We start from the raw sequence: 22,825 nt of genomic DNA on the forward strand, positions 1-22,825 counted from the left end.
CCAGGCAGTGTGTGTAACAGAGAACAGCTGGAGGCCAAGCCCAGTGGCCGGAGGGAGGCCCCCTGGCCCGCATCCAGGGAGCACCCGTCCCAGCCAACGGCTTTCTCCCAGGGCAGGGGCTGGACAGTACAGGACCCCCTCCATCATGTTTGGATTTCAGCCCCTCCCCGCTTCCATCCCCTCCCCCCCCCTTCCCTCTCCTGGTTTTTCCTGCTTAGCAACTTCCTCTCCCCTCCCAGATTCAAGGGCTCCCTCCTCCCCACCCCCCAGGTCCCCAGTAAATGTGTTCAGCCTTATTTCTTTCTCAGGACCAGATAAAGGATGCCGACGATGAAGCTGAAGCAGAAGCAGATCCAGGTCAGGATGAAGGAATAGCCGTGGTGACTCTTCTCGTAACCGTTTTTAGAGCTGTTGGCATAGTGATGAGTGTAGATGGAGGCCCCCACCATGACGCACAGCCCTGCAGTGGGGAGAAATGATTCACTGTTGGTTTGGTTTCTTAACATTCAAAGCGAGAAAAAGATTTATAACTTTAGAAAGATCCTATGTTCCTCGTGGGCGATGGGAAAATGAAATCTGAAGTTTGACCCCCAGCGGTGGTTCTGTTGATTGGCCCTGAACCAGGCTTGATGGTGATGTTGCTGTACCATTGGTATCTGAATTCTCACACCTGCACTGGTTTGTAGGGCTGTGAAGTAAAACACAGCTCCTCTGGTCTTCCCCACTCCTCTCCACTGGCTTTCCCATCTAGACCCCAGCACACTAGGACAGGCTGCCCTGGGGGAATGCAAAAGAACACATCTTCCATCAAACTGTGTGTACTGGGAGAGAGGGAATGGCCATCAGCAATTTCACTATCTGAGGACTCCCACATGGCCTGCCCCTTCAACTGTCTTGAATACAAGCTCTGGCTTCCCAGGTCGCTCAGTGGTAAAGAATCCACCTGCCAGTGCAGGAGACACAGGTTCAATCTTTGGGTCAGGAATATCCCCTGGAGGAGGAAATGGCAGCCCACTCCAGTATTCTTGTCTGGAAAATCCCATGGACAGAGGAGCCTGGCAGGCTACAGTCCATGGCGTCACGGAGTCAGACACAACTGAGCACGAACCCATACAAGCACTACAGCTGGGCAGACCCCAGCTCCTTGGTATCTGCCCAGGAGCCCCAGGTTTAAACAGTGAAGCTGATGAGGGTTCTTACTTCAAGTGGCTATCAGGGGTTCTCCCCAAGAGCACAAATAACCAAGCCAGTAACTTGTACAAGGCAGTTTCACTGCCCCTAGTGCTCAACTGTCCACGCCACTGACAGCCCCCATGGTAAGATCTACAGGAAAGCTTTTTCTGAGTAAGCTGATACTCACAGCACACCAGCAAGGTGGCCCCGGAGAGGAAGAAGCGGTTGCCTTTCTCCATGGTGAAGAGCTGGAACACGAAGACCACGAGGGAGATGACGGAGAATATGATAGACAGGATCATGAAGGCCTGCACAGCCTTGAGGGCATCTACGGACAGAGAGCAGGGGGAGTGAGGACGTCAGGCTACCCAGTCCCCAAGGGGCTGGCCATTCCTCAAGGGCGCTGGGTGCAATATCTTTGCACGTACCTTCACCAGCGTAGGAAAGGTTGTCACCACAGCCACCAATGGTACAATTTTTCCAAAGACCTACTGATTCCGCTCTCAAATCTGACACCACCCAGACCTGAAATCAAAAAAGACATAAAGGAACTCTTCTCAGTACTCTGTTAGGTGGGAAAAGAACCTGAAAAAGAGTGGATATATGTACATGTATAACTGATTCGCTTTGCTGTACACCTCAAGCTAACACAGCATGGTAAATCAACTACAGTCCAATACAAATTTAAAAAAAAATTTTTTTAAATCTGTTTAAAAACTAACTCCCTGGCTTGAAAGTAAAAGAAACAACCATCAGCTTGTGTCTGGACTAAATATATGCAAGATGCCATATTTAGCCATAAATACAGCTAAGAAGCTCATCTCTAGGTGGAAATAATGTCTTGCTAAAACTGAAGTCACAGAGGTCCCAAGGAAAAAAAGAGAGAGAAGAATGTACGACTGAGGAGAAGTTACCTCACTCTCTGGACTTCACATTTCTCATTACTTAAAAAAGAAAGACGTAATTCAACCATTGGGGTTTTTTGGTTTTTGGTTTTTTAATCATTCTAAGGCTCTAAGAAATGGAAACTGTGCATGAGGAAATTGATTTTAAAGATGTACAATTCATACACCCTACCAAGACTGTGTCCAATAAAGGGCCTGGCAAAGAAGGTGAAAAAAGTTAAGGAAAAAATGTTCAACTGGAAAAAAGTAAGAAACATAAGGGGCAGCATAGAACACAGCCTTGAGCCTGGGAGATCAACAAGCCACGCTCATCTAACCAGAAGGATAAACCTTGATTGTCGCAACGTGAAAAGTAATCTCATAATAACATAGTCCAGGCAGACCTATCCTGTGGGGGCAGCTGAAAGTCGAAAAACAACCCAAATCTATTCACCGAGGCTCACCACAGTGCCAGCACCCCCTCCTTCCAGGCCCAAGAGAAACAGTTATCCTTCGGGGATGAAAAACAAACGCCCAGCCCTGTCTACACAGAGTGTCTGTTCAAATGCGAGTTACTGGAAAAGCAGGGCCGGGATGTCCAATCGCCTGCCTGTTCTTGATTTAATAAACAGCTGTGTGTTCGGCCCCATGTTAGAGGCTGATAATTCAGATTTCAGCACTGGGCATCCACTAAAACAGTTTGGAGCCATTTACTGGACCTGGTAAACTGAGAGACTTGGCGGGGGCCGGGTGTACAGAACAGCTAAATTCAAGTTTGGAGGCGTCCACACAGCGAGGGCTCTGTCATCACGGTGAAATTTTGTTGAATCTTGCTTAGAATCGTACCTACCGATATTGGCAAAACTCTTCTCTGATATTTAAAACTCATTATCCTTCAACTGTAACAAGGACCCACAGAGATTCCAGGATCAAATCTGTTTATCTAGTGATGCATGGCCTTGATTTTTAGGTCCAAGGAGTTGTCTTGTTTTTGTTTTTTCTGAGAAAAGCAAACTGGACTCTACAGACTACCACTAGAGGTCAGAGGAGCCCCAGATTCAGAGAGAAGAGCCTGTGGCTTACTCTGTTTTCAGTTTGTCTTTTTTTTTTTTTTTTTTTAGTTAATTCAGGCAAACGAGGTTAATCTTGCATAATTCCACTCTCACATGCTATTCTCTGCTCAGAACTTGTATTTGTTGATCGGACCACCAAAGCATTTCATCCATCATCTCACTCCCATTTCTCCTTCTAATCAAGGTTCCCAGAAGGAAGTTTGACCTGCCACATGGTGTCTTTATTATGTCCTGAACAAAGCCTGTCCCTCCCACCTGTACTGCCTGGCTGGGCGCACCTCCTGGAATGCTTCCCATGTTCCTTTCACTCTGCATCTCTAACAGCGAGAAACCCCACCCATCTACCCATCCTCCAAGCTCCACCTCCCCCGAGAAGCCTCACTGTATTCTCCAACCTGGCGAGATCACTCATTTAGACACTTGTTATTAATATTTAGTTGTTTGAAGTGCAAGTATGTGTTTAATTTTTTCCACAACTAAGCTGTAAATTCACAATGGCTTAAACATCTTTTGTAGCACTTTGTGTAAATATTCAAATAACTTCCAAATGAATGAATGAACAGAAGAACAGGACTCACGTTGGCAATGGTAGAGACAAATAACATGATGACGGTGGCAATGTGCACCACAAAGATACTCGCCAGTAACACCAACATCTTGGCTTTTCGTTGGCTTGAGGGTGAAGGGAGCTCTGAAAAGAAAGGAGAACACGAAAAGAAAAGGAGAGGTTACTCTCTCATTCAATGCGTTATTTCAGCTTTCCCCTGTGGGTGGGTTCTCTGCTAAAATCAAGAGGAGTTACAGTAAAAATCATCATGATTCCATAAATTCCTGCCAACACCTAATTAGTTAGCCCAGTTCCCCAAGTGCTTGTTCATCTGTTTACATAGATCTAAACAGAAAGAAAATTCTACCTCAGATATTTATGTATCCATCCCTCTAATACAGCCTGTTTCAAAACAAGAAAAATTTTACAGTAACTGTAATTATTTTGTTTGCATTGTACAGGTCAAAAGCAGGACTTTGGTTTTTAAAAGGCCTTTCACAGCTGTCATTTCCAGGTCTCTATGCAACAATGTCATATAAATTTGCATTTTCCATTAGGGAAGTTGTCCACACTTCTATCAAACTGCTCACCCAGAGATTTTAATTGAAGCGGATGCCTTCCTAAGACTAGCAGCTATTACTCAATGCCCAGAGACCAAATGGGCTACTAATTTGATCCCATATGAAATATAAAATGTGAGAGCCACAACTTCCACTATAATAATGCTGTTTGATATTCAATAATTATAACAACCCAATTACAGTTTAATGGTCTGATCACCTACCAATGGAATATTTAAGACTTGGGTTGCACCTGAGTCTTTGGGCTACATCATGGTAGGGACTCTGCTTTTGGTCTGGGGGCAGAGGGTTATATTTCCTGCAACTCAATATGACAATTCTGAGGGCGGGGTGCAGCGGGAGGGACGAAACGTGCCTTTGGCTTGTGTGTGACATTTACCCAAACGCCAATCCTTCTGGACTCAGTACAGCCCATCAGCAGATGCATCCATCACATGGTGGATGGGAGGATGGGGAACCAACAGATTAAGAATGTGCATGGGTAAATGGAAGCATTCAGTCATCATCTCAGAAGTGATGAGGGGAGCCCATGGATCATCAAACCTAGAACATAATGGAAGTGTGAAGGATGCGTGAGGGGGCGGCTATTTTGATTGATGGCAGTGGCAGGAATGCTTTGTCACACCCAAGACAGTTAAGAGGTGGCACAGGCTTGCTGGAACTTCAGAAGGAAAGGGCTCACGTTACTCACACCCTAGGGAGGGTGGACGTGTGGCTGTCCCCTCCCAGGGAGGAGATGGCTATGAACATCCAGTAACTGTCCCACTTCTGTCTCTCTCCCTCCACCTCTATTAAAGCTTTGAGCTTGAGTCCCTTCCACTTCAGACAGGGTACTTATTGGAGAGCGTGGATGCAACCATTCCAACACTTCCAGTGCTTTTGATCTCTCCCTTTCCTCATCAGGCACTCCAAATCCAGAATGATCTACTGTACTCTGGTGGGGGGAGGGAGGAGGTTGCTGTTGACAAGCCAAGAGTGAAAGGCAGACACTGGCCTCCACTGCCAACCCTGACCCATTCCAACCACTCCCGCCCTCCTTCGCCATCTAAGCACTTCCCTACCACCCAGCCTCTTTCTGTAGAAATTTCTCCAGTTGCGAATGATCAAAATGATGATGTTTACTGCTCGGCTTCAGGGCAGAGCTTAGAGCTTTTGTGCCTGTTATTCGTAATCTCCCCATATATTCCAGTGCATTTTTGCTTTTCTCAGATCCTTGCACACCTCCTCAGTCACACCTCCTCAATTTTCTGCTTGACTTTAATGCACAGTGAAAGGAGATTTTTTTAATCAGACAGAGGTTGAGTTAGAATCACATAAAGTTGTTTGACCTCCTGGTGTCAGTTCCCTCCTATGAAAGGTGGGGATTGCAATGCTCATTGTACAGTGTCACATTTAATCCTAGATGGAGAACTCCCAACACAGTGCTTGGCGCTTGGCAGATACTAATGGGGTTACTGTTACTGTTATTGTTATTGCTATTATATGAAACTGAGTAGCAACTGAGTCATCCATTCACCAGGCTGCCCCATGTGAAACAATAGGATACCTGCTATCCAGTTCACAGGCAGTGTGAATAAAACCATTTTGGTCCTCTTAGAAATTATCTCTACACCTAATCCTTGCTCCTTGCAGGGAGGGACCACTAGGGACCACCCTTGGGGATGAAGAGGAGAAACTGACTCTTCTCATCCCTGTGTTGGTCACCCTCCCCACTCCCCCCAGACTCACACCATCACTAGATCCTGATCTCACCCCTCAGGGGGAAAGGAACAGGCCTGAATTAATTCTCTGAATGCAAGGAATTAAAACATTATATAACGAGATTGTGCTTAATCCTCCTTGGGCTGTAGAAATTACTTTTTTTTTTCCCTTTGCTTTTAATTGACAAACATCCTCCTCCTAATAGGGGTTGAGGGGCCAGAGGTGGAGTACAATACACCAAGCAAGGCCTCTTATATGAGGTCAAGGAGAATGTTAGGAGTTTCCTTTCTGACACACTGCTGGGGATCCAGCAGAATTCTCTGTCTCCTTAGACTGCTCTGTAACCCTCCAGTGTTGAGCCTGATTCCTTTTGCCCCTGCTCACACTCTCTATTTTGGTAATTTGAACATTCATGCTTTCCAAATACCCTGCTCATCCCCCTTGGCTAGCTCACTGCCTCACCACCACCAGCGTCACTCCACACCCACCAGTTCTCACTTCTTATCCAAACCACAGCCCCACCTGATCACTACTCCCCTGTGAGGTTCAGGCAGGAGTGGGAGAGGGGATCAAGCAAGATAGCAGTTTTCTTTCAGGATATTTAGATTTCTGTAATCACACCATGGTTTTTCCAGTAGTCACGTATGGATTTGAGAGTTGGAACATAAAGAAAGCTGAACACTGAAGAATTGATGTTTTTGAACTGTGATGTTGGAGAAGACTCTTTTGGACAGCAAGGAGATCAAACCAGTCACTCTTAAAGGAAATCAGTCCTGAATATTCATTGGAAGGACTGATGCTGAAGCTGAAGTTCCAATACCTTGGCCACCTGATGCAAACAACTGACTCATTGGAAAAGACCCTGATGCTGGGACAGATTGAAGGCAGGAGGAGAAGGGGATGACAGAGGACGAAATGGTTAGATGTTATCATCGGCTCGATGGACATGAGTTTGAGCAAGCTCCAGGAGTTGGTGATGGACAAGGAAGCCTGGCGTGCTGCAGTCCATGAGGTCACAAAGAGAAACTGAACTGAACCACACTATATCTTCCCACCCAAAAAAGGAGCAAAATGCCTTGGATTAGCAAGTGTTCTTAGTGCACAGAACACACAATTTTATCTGCTTTTGGCTGTTGTATCGAGCCAGAAGTAGAAGCTGTTTACTGGAGCTATCCCATAACACAGGTAGTAGCTTCTCCATCTTTTCATTGCCTGAAATTTGCCAGATTTTATTGGGATCATCCATCATCAGCTTAGAAGGGCTTCCTTGAATTTCAGTAGCCCTCCGCAACACATTTGGAAGCAGAATGAGCTATCTTCTTAAATGTCTATCCCTATACTATAGGTTGCCCCTCTCCCATCTGAGAAACCCCTAGATGGGAAGATGGGAGGTAATTCTTGAGATCTTTAGGGACCAGCATGTGTGTGTGTTCATTCATGTCTGACTCTTTGCGATCCTATGGACATTAGCGCACCAGGCTCCTCTGTCCATGGGAATTCTCCAGGCAAGAATACTGAAATGGGTTGCCCTTTCCTCCTCCAAGGGATCTTCCCAACCGCGGAATGGAACTCTTGTATCTCCTGCATTGGCAGGTGGATTCTTTACCACCGCGCTGCCTGGGAAGCCCACACACTGAACAGGTGAGGCGAGACCTATCAAATTGGAGAGGAGTTTGGGTAGAAATAATAGAGAATCCGGTGCTCTTGAGACATCTACCCACCCATCACATGCAGGGCCACTTTCTGAGAGCCTCATTCCCTGCCCTCATGTGAATCTCCCTTCATATAAAAGTACTGAAAAGAGACCACTTCTCAGCATTTATATCTTTGGAAGTACTGGCTGCTACAGCTTTCTGTCCTGGCAGTAGGTTTCACTAAAGCTGTCATTGATTTCTCTCTCTGACCTCATCAAAATGCTATGGATGCGTCTGCGTGTTGCTCTATTGGTGACAACAATTGAACAATACTCATAAAACATAACTGTTCTTGAGTAATAATTATCAAAGATTGCAGTTGTACATTTAGAAATTAAAGGATTATAATTTTACAGCATTTGAAATGAAGGATTTTAGGGAGGTTCAAGAGGGAGGGGACATATGTATACCTATGGCTGATTCAAGCTGATGAATGGGAGAAACGAACACAATATTATAAAGCGATTGTCCTTCAATTAAAAATAAATAAATTTTTTAAGAATGAAAAAGCCTTCACCAGTGGAAAGCAGACACTTTGTCCTAGCTGGGGAGCTCCAACCAGACTGCAACGGAAAACAGCATGGCATTTTTGAAGTTCTAAGAGACAGCTACCCCCTCGTAGAGCATGGAAGCTCAGGGCAGTCCCAAAGCTCATCATGTTGCTGGTGGGGCTTCCATAACAACGTTATTTGCGGTGCTTGGAGTTGGACCCAGGCCACCAGAGCTACTGAATCCACAGCATTCTCAAGGGATAGGATGTCCACTGACTGTTCTATGCAGGGTGCCAGAAACAGGTCCCCCTACTGGAAGCAGGGTAGGATCCCCCTTTACCCTCACCCACCCAACAGACACGGGACAGGGTTGATCAGGGCTCCACGGGGCTGGGTGGGAAACTGAGAAAAGTATTGGAGGCATGAATGCTGACTGCAGCAGAGAAGCGACTGTCAAGGTAAATGGAGGTTAGCCACTTCGAGCTACACACAGGCTCTCGTTCTCCCTTTCCTGCCCCTCTCTCTGCCCCAATCGACAGGCCGCCAGCTCTCTTTCCTCCACCGCCATCCTTGTTTCTGGCCACACTTCCCCTTTCCTTCCCACATCACTCAGACCACAGTAGGGCAGCGGCCTCTTTACCCTCCTGTCCCTGATGCAAGCCTCACGGCCACTGACCATTCCAGATCTGGAAGGAGATCTTTGCTAATAGGACATTCATTGCAGTTAGTGAAGCTGAACCTGAAGATTATGCTTGCTGGTGACTGGAGCTGTAAATGCCCATCTGATGTGGGGGAAGGGCTGACGGCCCTCTCCAGCTGGCTCCCTCCACTTCAATATTTATTGGTTTCTTATCTCCTCCCACAAAATGAAAGAAACAGAGGAACAAAGCCCTGACGCTGCCTTCTATTGCTTCTTCACCCTTTGCAGGCATCCTAACACTTTTAGGGTGGTCTGCCCATGAGAAGGGCTTCCCTCGTGACACAGTGGCAAAGAATCCGCCTGCAGTGCAGGAGACGCAAGAATTGAGGGTTCCATCCCTGGGTCAGGAAGATCCCCTGGAGGAGGGCATGGCAACCCACTCCAGTATTCTTGCTAGAGAACTCCATGGACAGAGGAGCCTGGTGGGCTATAGTCCATAGGGTCGCACAGAGTTGGACATGACTGAAGCGACTTAGCATACATGCACAGCCATGAGAAATTAATCAGATCTCTGTGGACACCTTTCCTTTTCTGATGGGTAACTCACAGCAGGGACATTGAGAATCATCGACTTCTAGATGGACAGTCGAGATGTTGGTAATTCGGCATGATCATTAAGCCAGGGGTCAGATTGCTGACTGATAACTTCTTCCGAACCCTGGGGTCTGTCTGTTTATTGAGCAGCCACCACAGTCTGGGGGAAGCAGAGCCTTCGAGTAGTCCGAGGAACAGGGATTGGAAGCAATACAACAGAACAGAGCCCCAAGACCTACTTCTCCAGCAAAGGAAGTGATGGAAATCCTGGGCTTGAGTCACTGAAGAGCTAGCCAGAGACCGGGGGTGTCACATGTTCAGAAACAGGGAGTCGGGGGCTTGTGTGAGTGATGGGAGTGGGGGGGGGGGTCCCACAGAGCTCAAATGTCTGTGACTCACTGGGAGTGGCTGAGAGTCTCCCAGACAAAGGCAAAGTGGAAGCATCCTCGACCAGATGGCACAAGATAACTTTCTGAGAAGCACGTGGATCTGTCTCGAGAGCCAGAAGACAGTTTAGTCATTTCCCTGGCAGCCAAGACAGCCCAGACGTTTCTGGGGAGACAGGAGCAACAGTGAGCCGCTGCCAAAGTCCGCATTGCTCCTTGCTCTCATCCCAGGTTTTTACTGCCGAAAATAACACCGTCAGGTCACGCATGCTTCCTCCAGTACTTATCTCCTGCGCATCCTTACTTTCCACTCCCACTGTCATTGTCTAGCTGGGGACCACCCGCCTCTCCTATGATCCTCTTTCTGATCCTCCCTCTTAAGTATATCCTCAGTACCACTGGGTTATCTGACCAAGTCACTCCTCTTCTCAGATCCTCCAAACACACCACCACCCCACCACCAATCAGGAAAGAGGCTCCACACTGGCCCTGGGAATCCTAGGAAGTTCAAATCCTAGGATTAAAAACAATTTTTTTTTAAAGGTCTGTTTTTATCGCCTTCCTCCAGTTAACTATCACATTGTTTTCAAGGAAGTTTAAATTCTGCCTCCTCTAGGAAGACTTCCCTGATACAGAGGTCAAAAGTAGTCATTTTTCTCCTGTTATTAAAATCATCAGTGGTAGCCCACCTGGTAACAGAATTATCTGTGGAAATGTTTGGCTCCCCAACCCCCAAGATTCTAAGTTTCTGAAAGGAGAATCTTTTCTATGACATGTGGCAATTATCTGTTCAGCCAGCAAATAAAAGAATCAAGAAAGGCAATATTTTCTTCCCTGTAGAAAAACAATGAATGTCAAGATAACTGAAGTCTTCATAATAAACAACAGAATTCTTGAGAGAAAATGATGCCCCCCTACTTTTTTTAATCTAGGTGAATTTTAGTCCCGTGTTATTTTTAGAAATTATTTCTATACCCTGATGCTGGGAAATATTGAGGGCAGGAGGAGAAGCGGATGACAGAGGATGAGATGGTGAAGGACAGGGAAGCCTGGCGAGCTGCAGTCTATGGGGTTGCAAAGGGGTCGGACACAACTTAGAGACTGAACAACAATATATATTGAACATCTTACTATATGCGAACTCTGAGAATATTCCCTGAGTATCTTTGACATTTGAATATGCAAGGTTATATGTATGTTCCCTCTTATTCAGGAAGAAACAGGTCAATGCAAAGAAAAAATTTTAAACTTCTAAGTACCATTTTATCTACAGATTTGACTTTCCTATCTATTTCTTTCAATTACAGAAACTCTGGACTGAAAGGAGGCTTTAAAATCCCTCCCCGGAACATGAAACTCATCTACAAATCTATAACCAGGAACTACCTAAATCATGCTTAAACTTCTCCAGTCACGGGTAACTCACTATCTACAAAAATTTCCCCACTCTTTCATCAGAAAAGTCCTGAGAATGTATTAGAGGCGGCTCTTGGCAATGACTACCTCTATCTTACTTCTGCCCTTTGTCTAATGCTTCCTTAACAGCACTTTTCTGACGTGGTCACTTTGCCAGCAGAACTTCCAGGTTATCAGAATATTAGCCAGAGATCCCCCAATCTCAAGTAAATCATAACACAGTCCTGAGAAGACCCGACTGCCGGACAGACTCTGTCTTTTTGTCCATTGATGCTTTCAGTGAAATCCCCATCTCCTCTGGATGACTGCAGACTTTGAAGAAGGCTTTCTCAGACCAAGACACAAGGCTTTCTCCAAAGCACAAGATGAGAGGCAGAGCCACTCCCAGTCGTACGATCTCCATGAGTCAGCCCCCATCTGACCATCCTCCTCGGCGTCACACCCAAAACTGCAGCTGTGCTTCTCCTAGGAACACGGCGCAGGGTGGTGGCACTGATGCCTTTCTGTCCTCTACGCGTCAGGATCATTTTGCTGTTGTTGGTTTGTTTTGATGTGTTTATTTCCCACTGAGGATCATGTGGGTTGGCAAAATTAATATGCACTGAACGCAAAAGCAGAAGAGGAAATACTGTCTTTGGGGAGCAGCCGGAGAGGATGTATCCGCAGGAGGAAAAGGCTGGGATTAAAGACAGGCTCAGTGAATGAGACCTTGGATGAGGTTTTCTGACCATTGTTCTTGTTGTTTTATATCAAGTGTACTTTTCCATTCTAAATATTGTTTTTACGTGAGGGTGGGGAATGGGGGGGGGGCGTTAATTTCTCCGTGGGAAACACGTGGAAAGAAAGAATCCTAAAGCACCATCTCCTCCTGCTTCTGGATGTCTGGATGTTTGGTGTGGCAAGAAAAAACTTTGGGCTGTACTTCACTGTGTACACTCATACTGGGGGGGTCTGTTTTTTGTTTTTTTTTTAATGTGGGGCAGTTTTTTTTATGACCAGGAGAAACGTCAGCAGTCAAGCAGCAAAAGCAACAGGAATCTACATGCTCCAAAGAAAACAACTATTTTGTTTTTCAGCGTCCAGGAGGTGAGGGAACTGCACCTCCCACCTGCGAACAGCGTATATTATAGAAAGGGTGGTGCTTATCTGGCCCTGGTGTAGATTGGCATGATTCTCACATAGTTAGGGATAAGGAAGTGGGGGTGGGGTAGTGGGACAAGCGTGTTATTTAAGGGGAACCAAAAGCAAGAAAGAAAAAAAGCACTTCTTTGAAAACCTGGCTTCAAAATTCTGACTCTTCTGACTTTGGGAAAATGACATATCCTCTCTGGACAGTAGCTCCTGGAGAGACAGAGTAGTGAGTAGGGAAAAAAAAAAAAAAACATGAATTCTGGGTGCGACTCCTGACTGCACTCCTTTTTTAAAAAAGTTCAGATTCAATGGGTATAGTTGGCACATAAAATTGTAAGCTATTTCAAGCATACATCGTGGTAACCCCAGCCCCTTTTAACTGTCATCTGCACACCTCACAGCCTTAGCGTGAGGACCAAAGGGCTTGTGCCTGATACACAGCAAAGGCTGCACGGCTGCTGGTTATTTCTTTTGTTCGTTTATGAATAAGGAGAAACTTAGCCCAGTGAAATGTGCTTGAAACTTCTCAGGCAGAATCCGAGGGCCAGCAACTCTGCTAAAAGCAAACAAGCAGCTTGAATCTTGTTTTCGCAAATGTTCCCAGAGAGAAAAACCTCTCTCTCTCGCTCGCTCTCTCTGGTTTCCCCTTGTCCTCTTTTGTGTCCGGGGAAGGGCTGGGGCTGGGTGACATCTGCCAAGGCCAAGGCCAGACCTGGGTGGGGTGACCTAGGCCAGCCTCCGCCCCCAGACCACAGCTGGTCAGGCCATCAGGCGATGTCCCCAGGGCAAGGATGGAACCTTCGCTGTCTTCTACTGCTGACAAAAGAGGAGTGTTCTGGGGGCCAGAACGTCTCCGATAGAGAGACTGCCAAGATAATAACTAGGGTTCTGGAAGAAACTCAAGGTGTGGCCCAGCCCGGGGCTGTTGCGGCGGGGGGGTGGCGCTTGGGCGGGTCTGACAGTAGGTGGCGGCAACAGGCTTCAACCAGCAGGCTGTAGTCTGGGAGGCAGTGGGACCCCCAGGGACAGATGCGGGTGTAGCCAGGGGCACCCCGGTGCCTGGCGTGGGCTGTGGGCCTGTGGCTCTTTCTGCAGGCAGTTGGTTGTTTAGAGGCTTAGCAGGGCTGAAGTTAATCAGTCCAGTTCCTTGACAAAAGTGGGAAAGCGAGTCTCCAGGGTGAAAGCGGAATCGGGATGAAACCCACTCCCTCGCACCTTCCGGGCCAGGCTTTCCCCACTGCAGCACAGCTTCTTTCCTACTTCTGGTAGAACTCTAGATCCATTGCTGCATTCTGTCTCCCAGCCCCTCCTAGTTAATCAGAAGGTCAGCACAGACTCTCCAAAGTGATGCCGCTGGAAATAAACAAAGCGCCTTTGGAGGGTCCCTGCTTCTTCCTACGGAGTTGCTGAGACGATCCACCAGCAGAAACAGCCCAAGCCAAAACAGACCACCCTGCCAGCACTGCTGGCCCCAGAGGAGCTTCAAACATCCACCCCGGCCCCCACCCACAGCACAAGGCCCCCTCCCCAGCAGCAAAGCCCAGCCAGCCAAGGGAAGCTTGAGGTCTCAGCTTCATTAGAGTGTGGACACACCTGGCTGGCCTGACCTCTACAACCTCTCCCCAGCTCCCGGCATCCAGCCTCCCAAGCAGGGTTCTTTGATTATTTGAAAGAAGACATCAAAGTATCAAGGACCTCATTCTGCTGTCAGTCCTGACCTGACCCTTCTGGAAAGGGAAAAAAAAAAAAATGTCCCCAGGGAAAGATGACCACTGCACAAGTAATCCATGGAAATTCTAATATTGCCTCCTTAACAACAGAAGGTTCTTCACAGCGGAGGAAAGAAGAGGTGAAACAAAGAACGAAATTCTTGGCCCCAAGGACTATCCTGACATTGAGGGTGGGTGGTCCCCAACTCAGAGGGGAGGGAGTCAGGGGGACAGCATCTTCACGTTTCCGCCCTCTTCTTTCGCCCTCTCCCTGGCTTCCTCTTTTCAGTTTCTCCCTCTTCGTGTGGTTCAGTCTCTAAGTCCTGTCCGACTCTTTGAGATTCCATGAACAGCAGCATGCCAGGCTTCCCTGTCCTTCACCATCTCCCAGAGTTTGCTCAAATTCAAGTCCATTGAGTCAGTGATGCCACTAAACCATCTCATCCTCTGTTGCCCCCTTTTCCTCCTGCCCTCAATCTTTCCCAGCATCAGAATCTTTTCCAGTGAGTCAGTTCTTCGAATCAGGTGGCCAGAGTACCGGAGCTTCAGCTTCAGCATCAGTCCTTCCAATGAATATTCAGGACTGATTTCTTTTAAGATTGACTTGTTTGACCTTGCAGTCCAAGGGGCTCTCACGAGTCCTCCAGCCCCACAGTTTGCAAGCATCAATTCTTCTCCCTCTTCTAGGCCTTTCCATCTGCCCCCCTCTCAGCCAGCACACAGGTCTAAGAAACCTCAGACAGTCCCTTTGCTCCCCACCCCTTTCCTCCTGGCACCTCCCCTTTCCTCCTCGAAGCCCAGCTCCCCATCCATTCCCATCCACACCTTTTGGCCACACCCTCCTTGAAAAGAAGGTGAGGCTCCTTTCCCAGAACCACCTTTGTGTCTCTGTCTCTGGAGCCTGGTCTGGGTTCATTGGTGGATCACTTGCTGTTGTCAATGTCCCCACAAATCTTCGCTAACCAGGCACTGCTCAGGTTTCATAAATCAAACCTCTTTCTTTCCTTCCAAGAGCTGGGTGAATGCTCACTGCTACCCAGTGGTAAAGCCCGCGGACACCTGTACTTGGAGAATCTCAAGTGGATGAAGCAGAGGAGTCCACCTGGGTCCTCCATCCTCCTGTTTCCAAGCAGACATGTTACATCATTTCACTTTCCTACCAGTGTTTATGCATTAAACTTGCTGTTGGCATAACCCACGGGACTTCTCCCAACAGGAACTATCGGATCTTAGAACAATAGGGTCTCGGGGCCGCAAGGGTCCGTTCCCTCTGTTGACAAGGCAGATGTTCTGCCCACATCACATGGCAGATTCAGAACAAGACCAAGCCCCTCAGGCCTCCTATTTAGCCATCTTGCACCTACCAGAGGGTTCCAGCCACCAATTTCAAGCCAAGCCTAGCAGGTTCTCAATTTTAATTACCCCATTGGAAGAGAGAATTCATGAAACAGGCCTGGGAAATATGAAAACTGCCACATCCTCAGTAAGGACAGGGGCACCAGTAGAGGGGTTCAATTTGGTTCCAGAGAAATGCCATTTCCACAGCAGAGAAGGAAAGAAAGAAAGTGAAGTCGCTCAGTCATGTCCAACTCTCTGCAACCCCATGGACTGTAGTCCACCAGGCTCCTCCATCCACGGGATTCTCCAGGCAAGAATAGTGGAGTGGGTTGCCATTTCCTTCTCCAGGGGATCTTCCCGACCCAGGGATCGAACCCGGGTCTCCCGCATTGCTGGCTTTAACCTCTGAGCCACCAGGGAGGCCTGCAGAGAAGGAAAAGGGGCTCCAGATGTTGTGATTAAAATGAAGAGAGAGAAGCGGCAATCCCCACATGGGCTTCCGTTTCCATCTTCGTGGTTCCGTTTCAGCGGATTTCCCAGTTAAATTGAGAAAAATGACTTGTAACTGAAGTGTTACTTAGTGTGGTTTTGAGACTTGTGTGTATGGGGTATAGGGTATTGGGAATCCAAGCAAACTCCTAATTAGAAGCATATTTCAGCTCCCTTGGTTACTAAATAGGAATCCAGGGTCATCTGGGCACAACTGAAAGGAGTATGGGAAAAGGGAAGTTTATGGTCAGAAAATTCCAGTTCTACACTACTTAAGGATTCTGAGCCCTTTCCAAGGAGCTGGACATCCAGATTGCCTGCCAGCAATTAGACCAAGGTTATGTTGACTGGCAGCCTGTTGCTGTACTTACCATTACAGGAAGTAACAGTGGCAAGGCTTGGGCTCCATGAACTACAGACCAAGTAAAGGGACCAGCCCCACAAAGCCAAGTTTGATGCCTGCGTCTCTGGCATTGCATTGATTTAACCATGGCCTCATGGTTGTCACCGGGTGTCCCTCTGAGTACATATGTCTGAGAGTCTCAGGTGGCTCTGGGCTTTTGTGCTAGGCAGCTATGTATGCAGTCAGTTCAAGAAGAAACCACACGCTTTGCTTAGGGACCTCAGAATCAGATCACCTGGGTAGGGATGAGTATGTACATAGCCTCAAAACTTCAACAAGGTTCCCTGCTCTTTCTGAATCTTCAGTTCAGTTCAGTTTAGTCGCTCAGTCGTGTCCAACTCTTTGTGACCCCATGAATTGCAGCACGCTAGGCCTCCCTGTCCATCACCAATTCCCAGAGTTCACTCAGACTCACGTCCATCGAGTCAGTGATGCCATCCAGCCAACTCATCCTCTGTCGCCCTCTTCTCCTCCTACCCCCAATCCCTCCCAGCATTAGAGTCTTTTCCAACGAGTCTACTACTTCGCATGAGGTGCCCAAAGTACTGGAGCTTGGGTAGTCATAATAATAATAACAGCAGCACAGATCTATCAAGTTTTATCCATCAAATACTAAATAAGAGTCAAGTGTCTAGAAGATAAGGAGCATTGGATGGATCAACAGCAACAGCAAAAATGGAATAGATATTTTCAGGACTGGAGAACTTGGAAGAAAGTATACAAGTTATACAGAAGCTAATTTTGCCAGATCTAAGAAACTCTAGCTATGAGAGTTGTCCAGTGAAGCGGGGTGGGCATGGAAGTACTCTCTAAGGTGCCAAGTCCCTTCTCTGGAAATTGTAGGAAAGCATAAAACACTCATCCATCCAAGGTGGTATGAAAATAAGATTTCTGCCTATGGCAGGTTGACCTCCAAGATCTGCACCAAACTCCATGCACAAATCAAGGATGACACGTAACTATATTTGCCCTGTGCCTTTTTCTGAGGCCGTTTTTCAGATATATTCCCTATCTGATGCCGAGGCGCCTACAGAAAAGCCCTTTGGGTTCATCTCTCAGCCTTCTGAGGCACTGGCTGCTTTCTCTCCACTGGTGCCAGTGGGTCCGGGTACCAGCTGAAACCCCCAGAGCCACACAGCCAAGCAAAGACGGTCTGCATCCCCAGGGTGGGCTCTATGGAGCTCCTTCCCTCGATCCCCCAGAGTCTGGATGTCTATGGGAACTGGACGGGCCAAGTCTGGCCTAGGAGGGGAGCAGGAAGAGAGGAGACAGCCCCAGTCTTTTCCACGGTCTGTGGAAGGGACGTCTCTTCCCCTCTGAGGCCTGAGGACCTCTCTTCCCCTCCTGGGAGGGAGCCACCGTCTGCCCTGGGATGTGATCTGCCCTGGGTTGGTCCTCGAAGGCCTCCTGCCAACTCCCAGGATAGTTTCGTATCCTCAAACAATGTAAAATCTGGGGCATCCTCAGACCAGAACGCTAGACCAGACATCCTGCCGGTCTGCCCCAAACCTCTGTCTCAGTCCTCAGAGTCTGGGGTGGGAGACAGTAGTAGGAAAAAAAAAAGAAAAGAACTCCCGGTCCAGTCTTGTCGAACAGACATAGCTGAAATCCAGAAAAAACCCCACAACCAAGGAACTCTCTCACTAATTGTTGGAGGAAGATGGGAAAGCAGGAATAAGAACAGCATTTTTAAAATTGCCCTTAAACTCCAAGCAGTAACACACAGCACACCTTTCTCTGCATAAAACTCCAGCATAAAGTGAGACACCATACAAACAGTGAGATTCAGGACAGTTTATGTGCCCACAGTTGTCAGTGTTTTCTGTTTCCTGACTGGTTAAATCTTTCTGACTAGTTTCAGCCTGCACAGGCTCAAAGATTTGTTTCTAGCTTCTCAGGATACCATTAATGACAATGGCCTCCCCAATCCACGTCAATGTAATCTAGAAATAATCAACACTTCAAGCAAAGGTGGGAATCCCCTGCACCTTAAAAAGTTGCCCTTGTACTAACTGAGTCGTCCCCTGGAGGGCAACTTTAGCAGGCACCTTGCCTGGATCCAGGCTGATTATGTTTGAATCTTCTCTTCCAACAAACCACATTTCTAAAGAAAAGCTTAATTTCATCAGACAAGCTGTATCCTGTCATTCTCCTCGTCTTATGTGCAGAGTGGGGTGGCAGGGCAGGGAGATACACCAGTATCTATGTTGAAATGGGCCACACCTCAGCCAACCAACATGCTAACCTTGAAAAGAAAAAGCAAATAGAAATCACCCTTCTTCCTTTTCCAGATCCTTTCATGATTCGCACGAGTGTTTGCATTTGTACGGCCATGTTTTGGAAAGAGTGAGAAGTTGAATGTTCCAAAACAATCACTGCCTGGCATGCAGGAGAAAAAAAAAACACCTCACATCTACCTAAGAAAATAAAAATTATTTTAACATTTCTGATAGGCTGTCTTTTTGCTCTGCACCAAACTTGGCAGCTTCTGGGATAAAAGCTTAAAGCGATGCAGAGTTTTGTTTTATTTTTAATAAGAACAGATGAAGTTCCCCCAACCCCACCCTGCCCTCCAAACCCAACTTTTCCCTGAGACCCCACCCTCCACATCTGGCCCAGGAGAGAGCTCTGAAATCCGCATCAGGCACCAGGAGCCCCCTCCTGCATTACATTTCAAACTTAAAGAGAGAAAGTTTCCTCTTTCTCCCTCCCTCTCTCCCTCTAACGGTTTTCTTTAAACAAGCCCACCCTGCTCTCCTCCTATCCCGTGGAAAGAAAATAAAAGAAAAGAACAAACATTTATACTTTAACAAAAGTGAATGCACAAGCTAAAGGACAGCCGCATAAAATCCACCAGGAAAATAAACTGAAAAGCAGATGCTACCCACCCTCACCCCCAAAAGACTGGCAAACAGAGAAACAGCTCAAGTCCTGAGCAATTTAAATCACAGCAGAGCAATTGACAAAGTCTGGCAAGCAGCCCACGGTGCAGTCCGGTTTCAAAGGTATGTCAGGTTTCCTCCAGAAAGCAAACGCTATCCTCTCATGTTCCAAAAGTCCCTGCTCCCAACACACTTTCAGAACAAGAACCCCGTTCCTGCAAGACATAATCACGGCCCAGACAGACTGATTGCCCCAACCCTGGGGCCCCCGTGAAACTAGATTTTACTGAACCTTAAGGGAAAGAGTTGTATCAATGCCCACTTTTAGCTGAAAAGCTTGAAAGACTCAATTCAAGGAGTCCTAGAGAAATAGCACAGGAAATAAGAAAAAGCTTCAGTGAGGTCAGAAGGAGGAGAGCAGTGGGAAGCAAGGAAAGTTCTCTGGTTCACTGCTTCCCGGCAGTGTCGGGAACTGTCCTACCTGAGGGTCCGGTCACCAAACCGAGGCGCCCTGAGTGGCAGGAGCTGGTGGCAGGCGTCCGCTCTCCTGGAGGTTTGTGACCACAGTGAGCAGAGGGCTGGCCTCCCGAGGTTATAAGTTTCCTGAGCTGGTGTGCTGGGGTGTGTGATGGGCGGTTTCTTTTTACTGTTTTAAAGGAGTTTCTATGAATCAGTCCGGCTAAAAAAAAAAAAAAAAGTGTTGGTAAGCTACGCCCTGCTCAGTTGGCAGGCAGTCAAGACAGGCTGGGAGGGAGCCATCAATTCAGAGAAGCCAGTTTAGGCTCCCTGTGACTCAGACACAGAGACCACAGTGGAAAAAGGAGTGACATGGCTTCAAATGGGCAACAGGAGTCACACAAACAGATCTGTTCACCAAAGCCCATTCCTCCTCACCATAGAGAGTGGGTTGCCATGGATACAAGTAAAACACAGGTGATCAGCCCACACTTTTATCTGCTGGGGCCAGGAATAGGGGGACTGTAGTGCTCTGCCCACTGACGTCCCAGCTAATCATCCCACCAATGTGCCATTATTCCTCTCCCATCAAACACATCCACAGCAGCTCACAGTCAGCAATGATCAGGTTGACTTCTGATTACTTCCCTGCCTGACCCTGGACACTGTCCTGGGGATGGGCAGGGGTGAAAAAGGGAACACACCAGGAGCCCTCGGAAACCTGCCTCTGAATGATGGAGGGCTGGCTGAACAGCCCTGTGATTAGGCTCCAGGAATGCCCAGCAGGGCTTCTCACATTCACAGTAGTCAGGAGGAAGTCGTTTAGTTAAGGACTTTGCTCTCTGATCTCTAAGTAATAGTCACCTGGACCTTGCTCCACAATTGAGCGCCTCGTGCATAATTGTCCCAGCCATCTCCCTGTCCCACTCCTCTCTCACTCAGCACCAGAGCCGGGAGGGGCCTTTAGAAGTCATGTCACCCCAAGGCCAGGCGTCCGCTGGAGCCCAGAGTCCGGCTGCTCTCCACTTAGCCATGTGACTGTATGCCTATATTTCCTGGGGTGTAAATGTGGTAGATAGTACCTCTCATGAAGTTATGGTGAGAAATACGTGTAGAGAGCTTATCGCATGCGTAGCACCTAATAAGCCCTTGATAAATATTAACTAGAATTAGTATTTTACTGAAGATGGAACCCAGGCCCAGAGAGGTGAAGTAACTGATCCAAGGAGAACAGCAAACTAGCAGGAGCAGCTGAGTCACAGATCAGCCACACCCAAAGCAACTCCATTTCTGCTGTTCTCTACTGTATCATGACAACTTATTTCAATTCAAACTATTCTTCTAGAATTTACTGATCCAGCCTATATATTTGCACATAGCCATGCACTAGCACTCTGTTCAGAGCACAGGGTCACAGATGTGAGCAAGATCTCTGTCATCTTGGAATTTATATTCCATAAAAGAAGAATTTATATTCCATAAAAGTGGGCTTCCCTGGTGGCTCAGAGGTTAAAGCGTCTGCCTCCAATGCAGGAGACCCGGGTTCGATCCCTGGGTTGGGAAGATCCCCTGGAGAAGGAAATGGCAACCCACTCCAGTATTCTTGCCTGGAGAATCCCATGGACTGAGGAGCCTGGTGGGCTGCAGTCCACAGGGTCACAAAAGAGTCGGACATGACTGAGTGACTTTCCTTCCTTACTTACTTAAAAGAATAGAGTAGGGACTGATGGCTGTTCAACTAAATGCCAATGAAACGAGGCGGTAAAACCGTAGGTGGATTTTAGTTTCTTCTGGGATGCATTTCTGTATTTTCCAAATCTTCTGCCATGAACCTACATTACTTTGGTTTTTAAGAAAAGATATATTATTTTAATATTTAGAAGGGAATATTATCTGACATGATTGATGAAGAAAAAACACAAATGCACACACACTTACTCCATCACTCATCTGATATAAAAATGCCTCTTTGAGAAACTCCTCCAGCAGTGGTTCAAGAGCAGCCTAAGTCTAGGGAACAGCGGTGTCTGATGAAGAGATCTGGAGATCTTCATGGGCTATAAGGGCAGAATGAAGGCACAGCATCCCCGAGCTGCAGTTTGCCAGGCCACCCTACCTGCAGGCCTTCCCCCCACAATTCTGGGGCTTGCCTTTCACCTCCAAAGCTTTCTGCCAGTTTCAAATTCTCCCATGCCCCAGCGGCACGCGAAGCGGGGCTGGGTCCAGGAGCAGAGTCCAGGGATGCTGAGGGAGGCGTATGTGGTCTGGCTGCATTTTTTTAGAGAGAAATCTGGGGCTGGGGAACAGTGAGGAGGGGACGATCTCCCTCCTGCCTCCCTCTCACAGTAAACAAAAGCGGGGTGGATCAGAAACTTGTCTTATGGTGCTTGAGCAGAGGAGTCATTTGGTCCTTCTGGACTCTTGGATTCCCAAACTTGATCTGCAAAGGAGAGGCAGTGAATTGAGAAAGGGGCTCTGGGGACTTTCTCTGTGGTCCAGTGGTTAAGATTCCTCCTTTCACTGCAGGAGGCGTGGATTTGATCAGATCCCACATACTGCAGGGTGGGTACCGCAGATGCAGCCAGAAAGAAAAAGAAAGGAGTTCTGAGGACAGAACTCAGAAAACAGTTCTAGTTTTCCTCTCCCACCACCTGGTGGTGGGGAGGCAAGGGGGGTGGGCCGGGGAATGACAGCTGTCCTGCAATTCAACCTTAAAATGAACCCATGTCATAGCTTCCAAGTAGGCCTGGTGAATCTCACATTCCTTTGTACTTTGGGAGACGTTCAGAGCTTGGAGAGAAAATGTTAAATGCTTAGATCTCAATACACACACACACACAGTGGTTATGTAAATACAATTGTCCTTGGGATCCAGTGAGAAGAGTGCCTAAGGACCCTAAGGATACCAAAATCTGTGATGCTCAAGTCTGTGATAGAAAATGGCATTCGGTTCAGTTCCGTTGCTCAGTCATGTCCAACTCTTTGCAACCCCATGGACTGCAGCATGCCAGGTTTCCCTGTCCATCACCAACTCCCGGAGCTTGTTCAAACTCATGTCCATCGAGCTGGTGATGCCATCCAGCCATCTCATCCTCTGTCATCCCCTTCTTCTCCTGCCCTCAATCTTTCCCAGCATCAGGGTCTTTTCCAATGAGTCAGTTCTTCGCATCAGGTGGCCAAAGTATTGGAGCTTCAGCTTCAGTATCAGTACTTCCTTTAAGAGAGGTTGATTTCCTT

The 22,825-nt window shown here is 47.5% G+C and overlaps 1 protein-coding gene and 1 non-coding gene across 2 annotated transcripts; one reads left to right on the plus strand and one right to left on the minus strand.

Moving 5' to 3' along the window:
* Nucleotides 1-292: 292 nt before the first annotated feature.
* On the minus strand, nucleotides 293-19,728 carry EMP1 (epithelial membrane protein 1). Its single transcript, XM_068972151.1, has 5 exons — nucleotides 19,614-19,728; nucleotides 3,709-3,821; nucleotides 1,602-1,698; nucleotides 1,361-1,501; nucleotides 293-460 (listed from the first exon to the last, which is right to left on the minus strand). Exons 2-5 carry the CDS (start codon nucleotides 3,784-3,786, stop codon nucleotides 294-296), a joined length of 483 nt encoding a protein of 160 aa, XP_068828252.1. The 5' UTR covers nucleotides 3,787-3,821; nucleotides 19,614-19,728; the 3' UTR covers nucleotide 293.
* A 1,351-nt stretch (nucleotides 19,729-21,079) lies between these two features.
* TRNAW-CCA (transfer RNA tryptophan (anticodon CCA)) lies at nucleotides 21,080-21,151 on the plus strand. The gene has a single exon. It is a non-coding gene; the product is annotated as a tRNA-Trp (tRNA).
* The last annotated feature ends 1,674 nt before the right edge of the window (nucleotides 21,152-22,825 follow it).

Source organism: Capricornis sumatraensis, chromosome 4 (assembly GCF_032405125.1).
Source record: "Capricornis sumatraensis isolate serow.1 chromosome 4, serow.2, whole genome shotgun sequence".
Taxonomy (NCBI): Eukaryota; Metazoa; Chordata; class Mammalia; order Artiodactyla; family Bovidae; genus Capricornis; species Capricornis sumatraensis.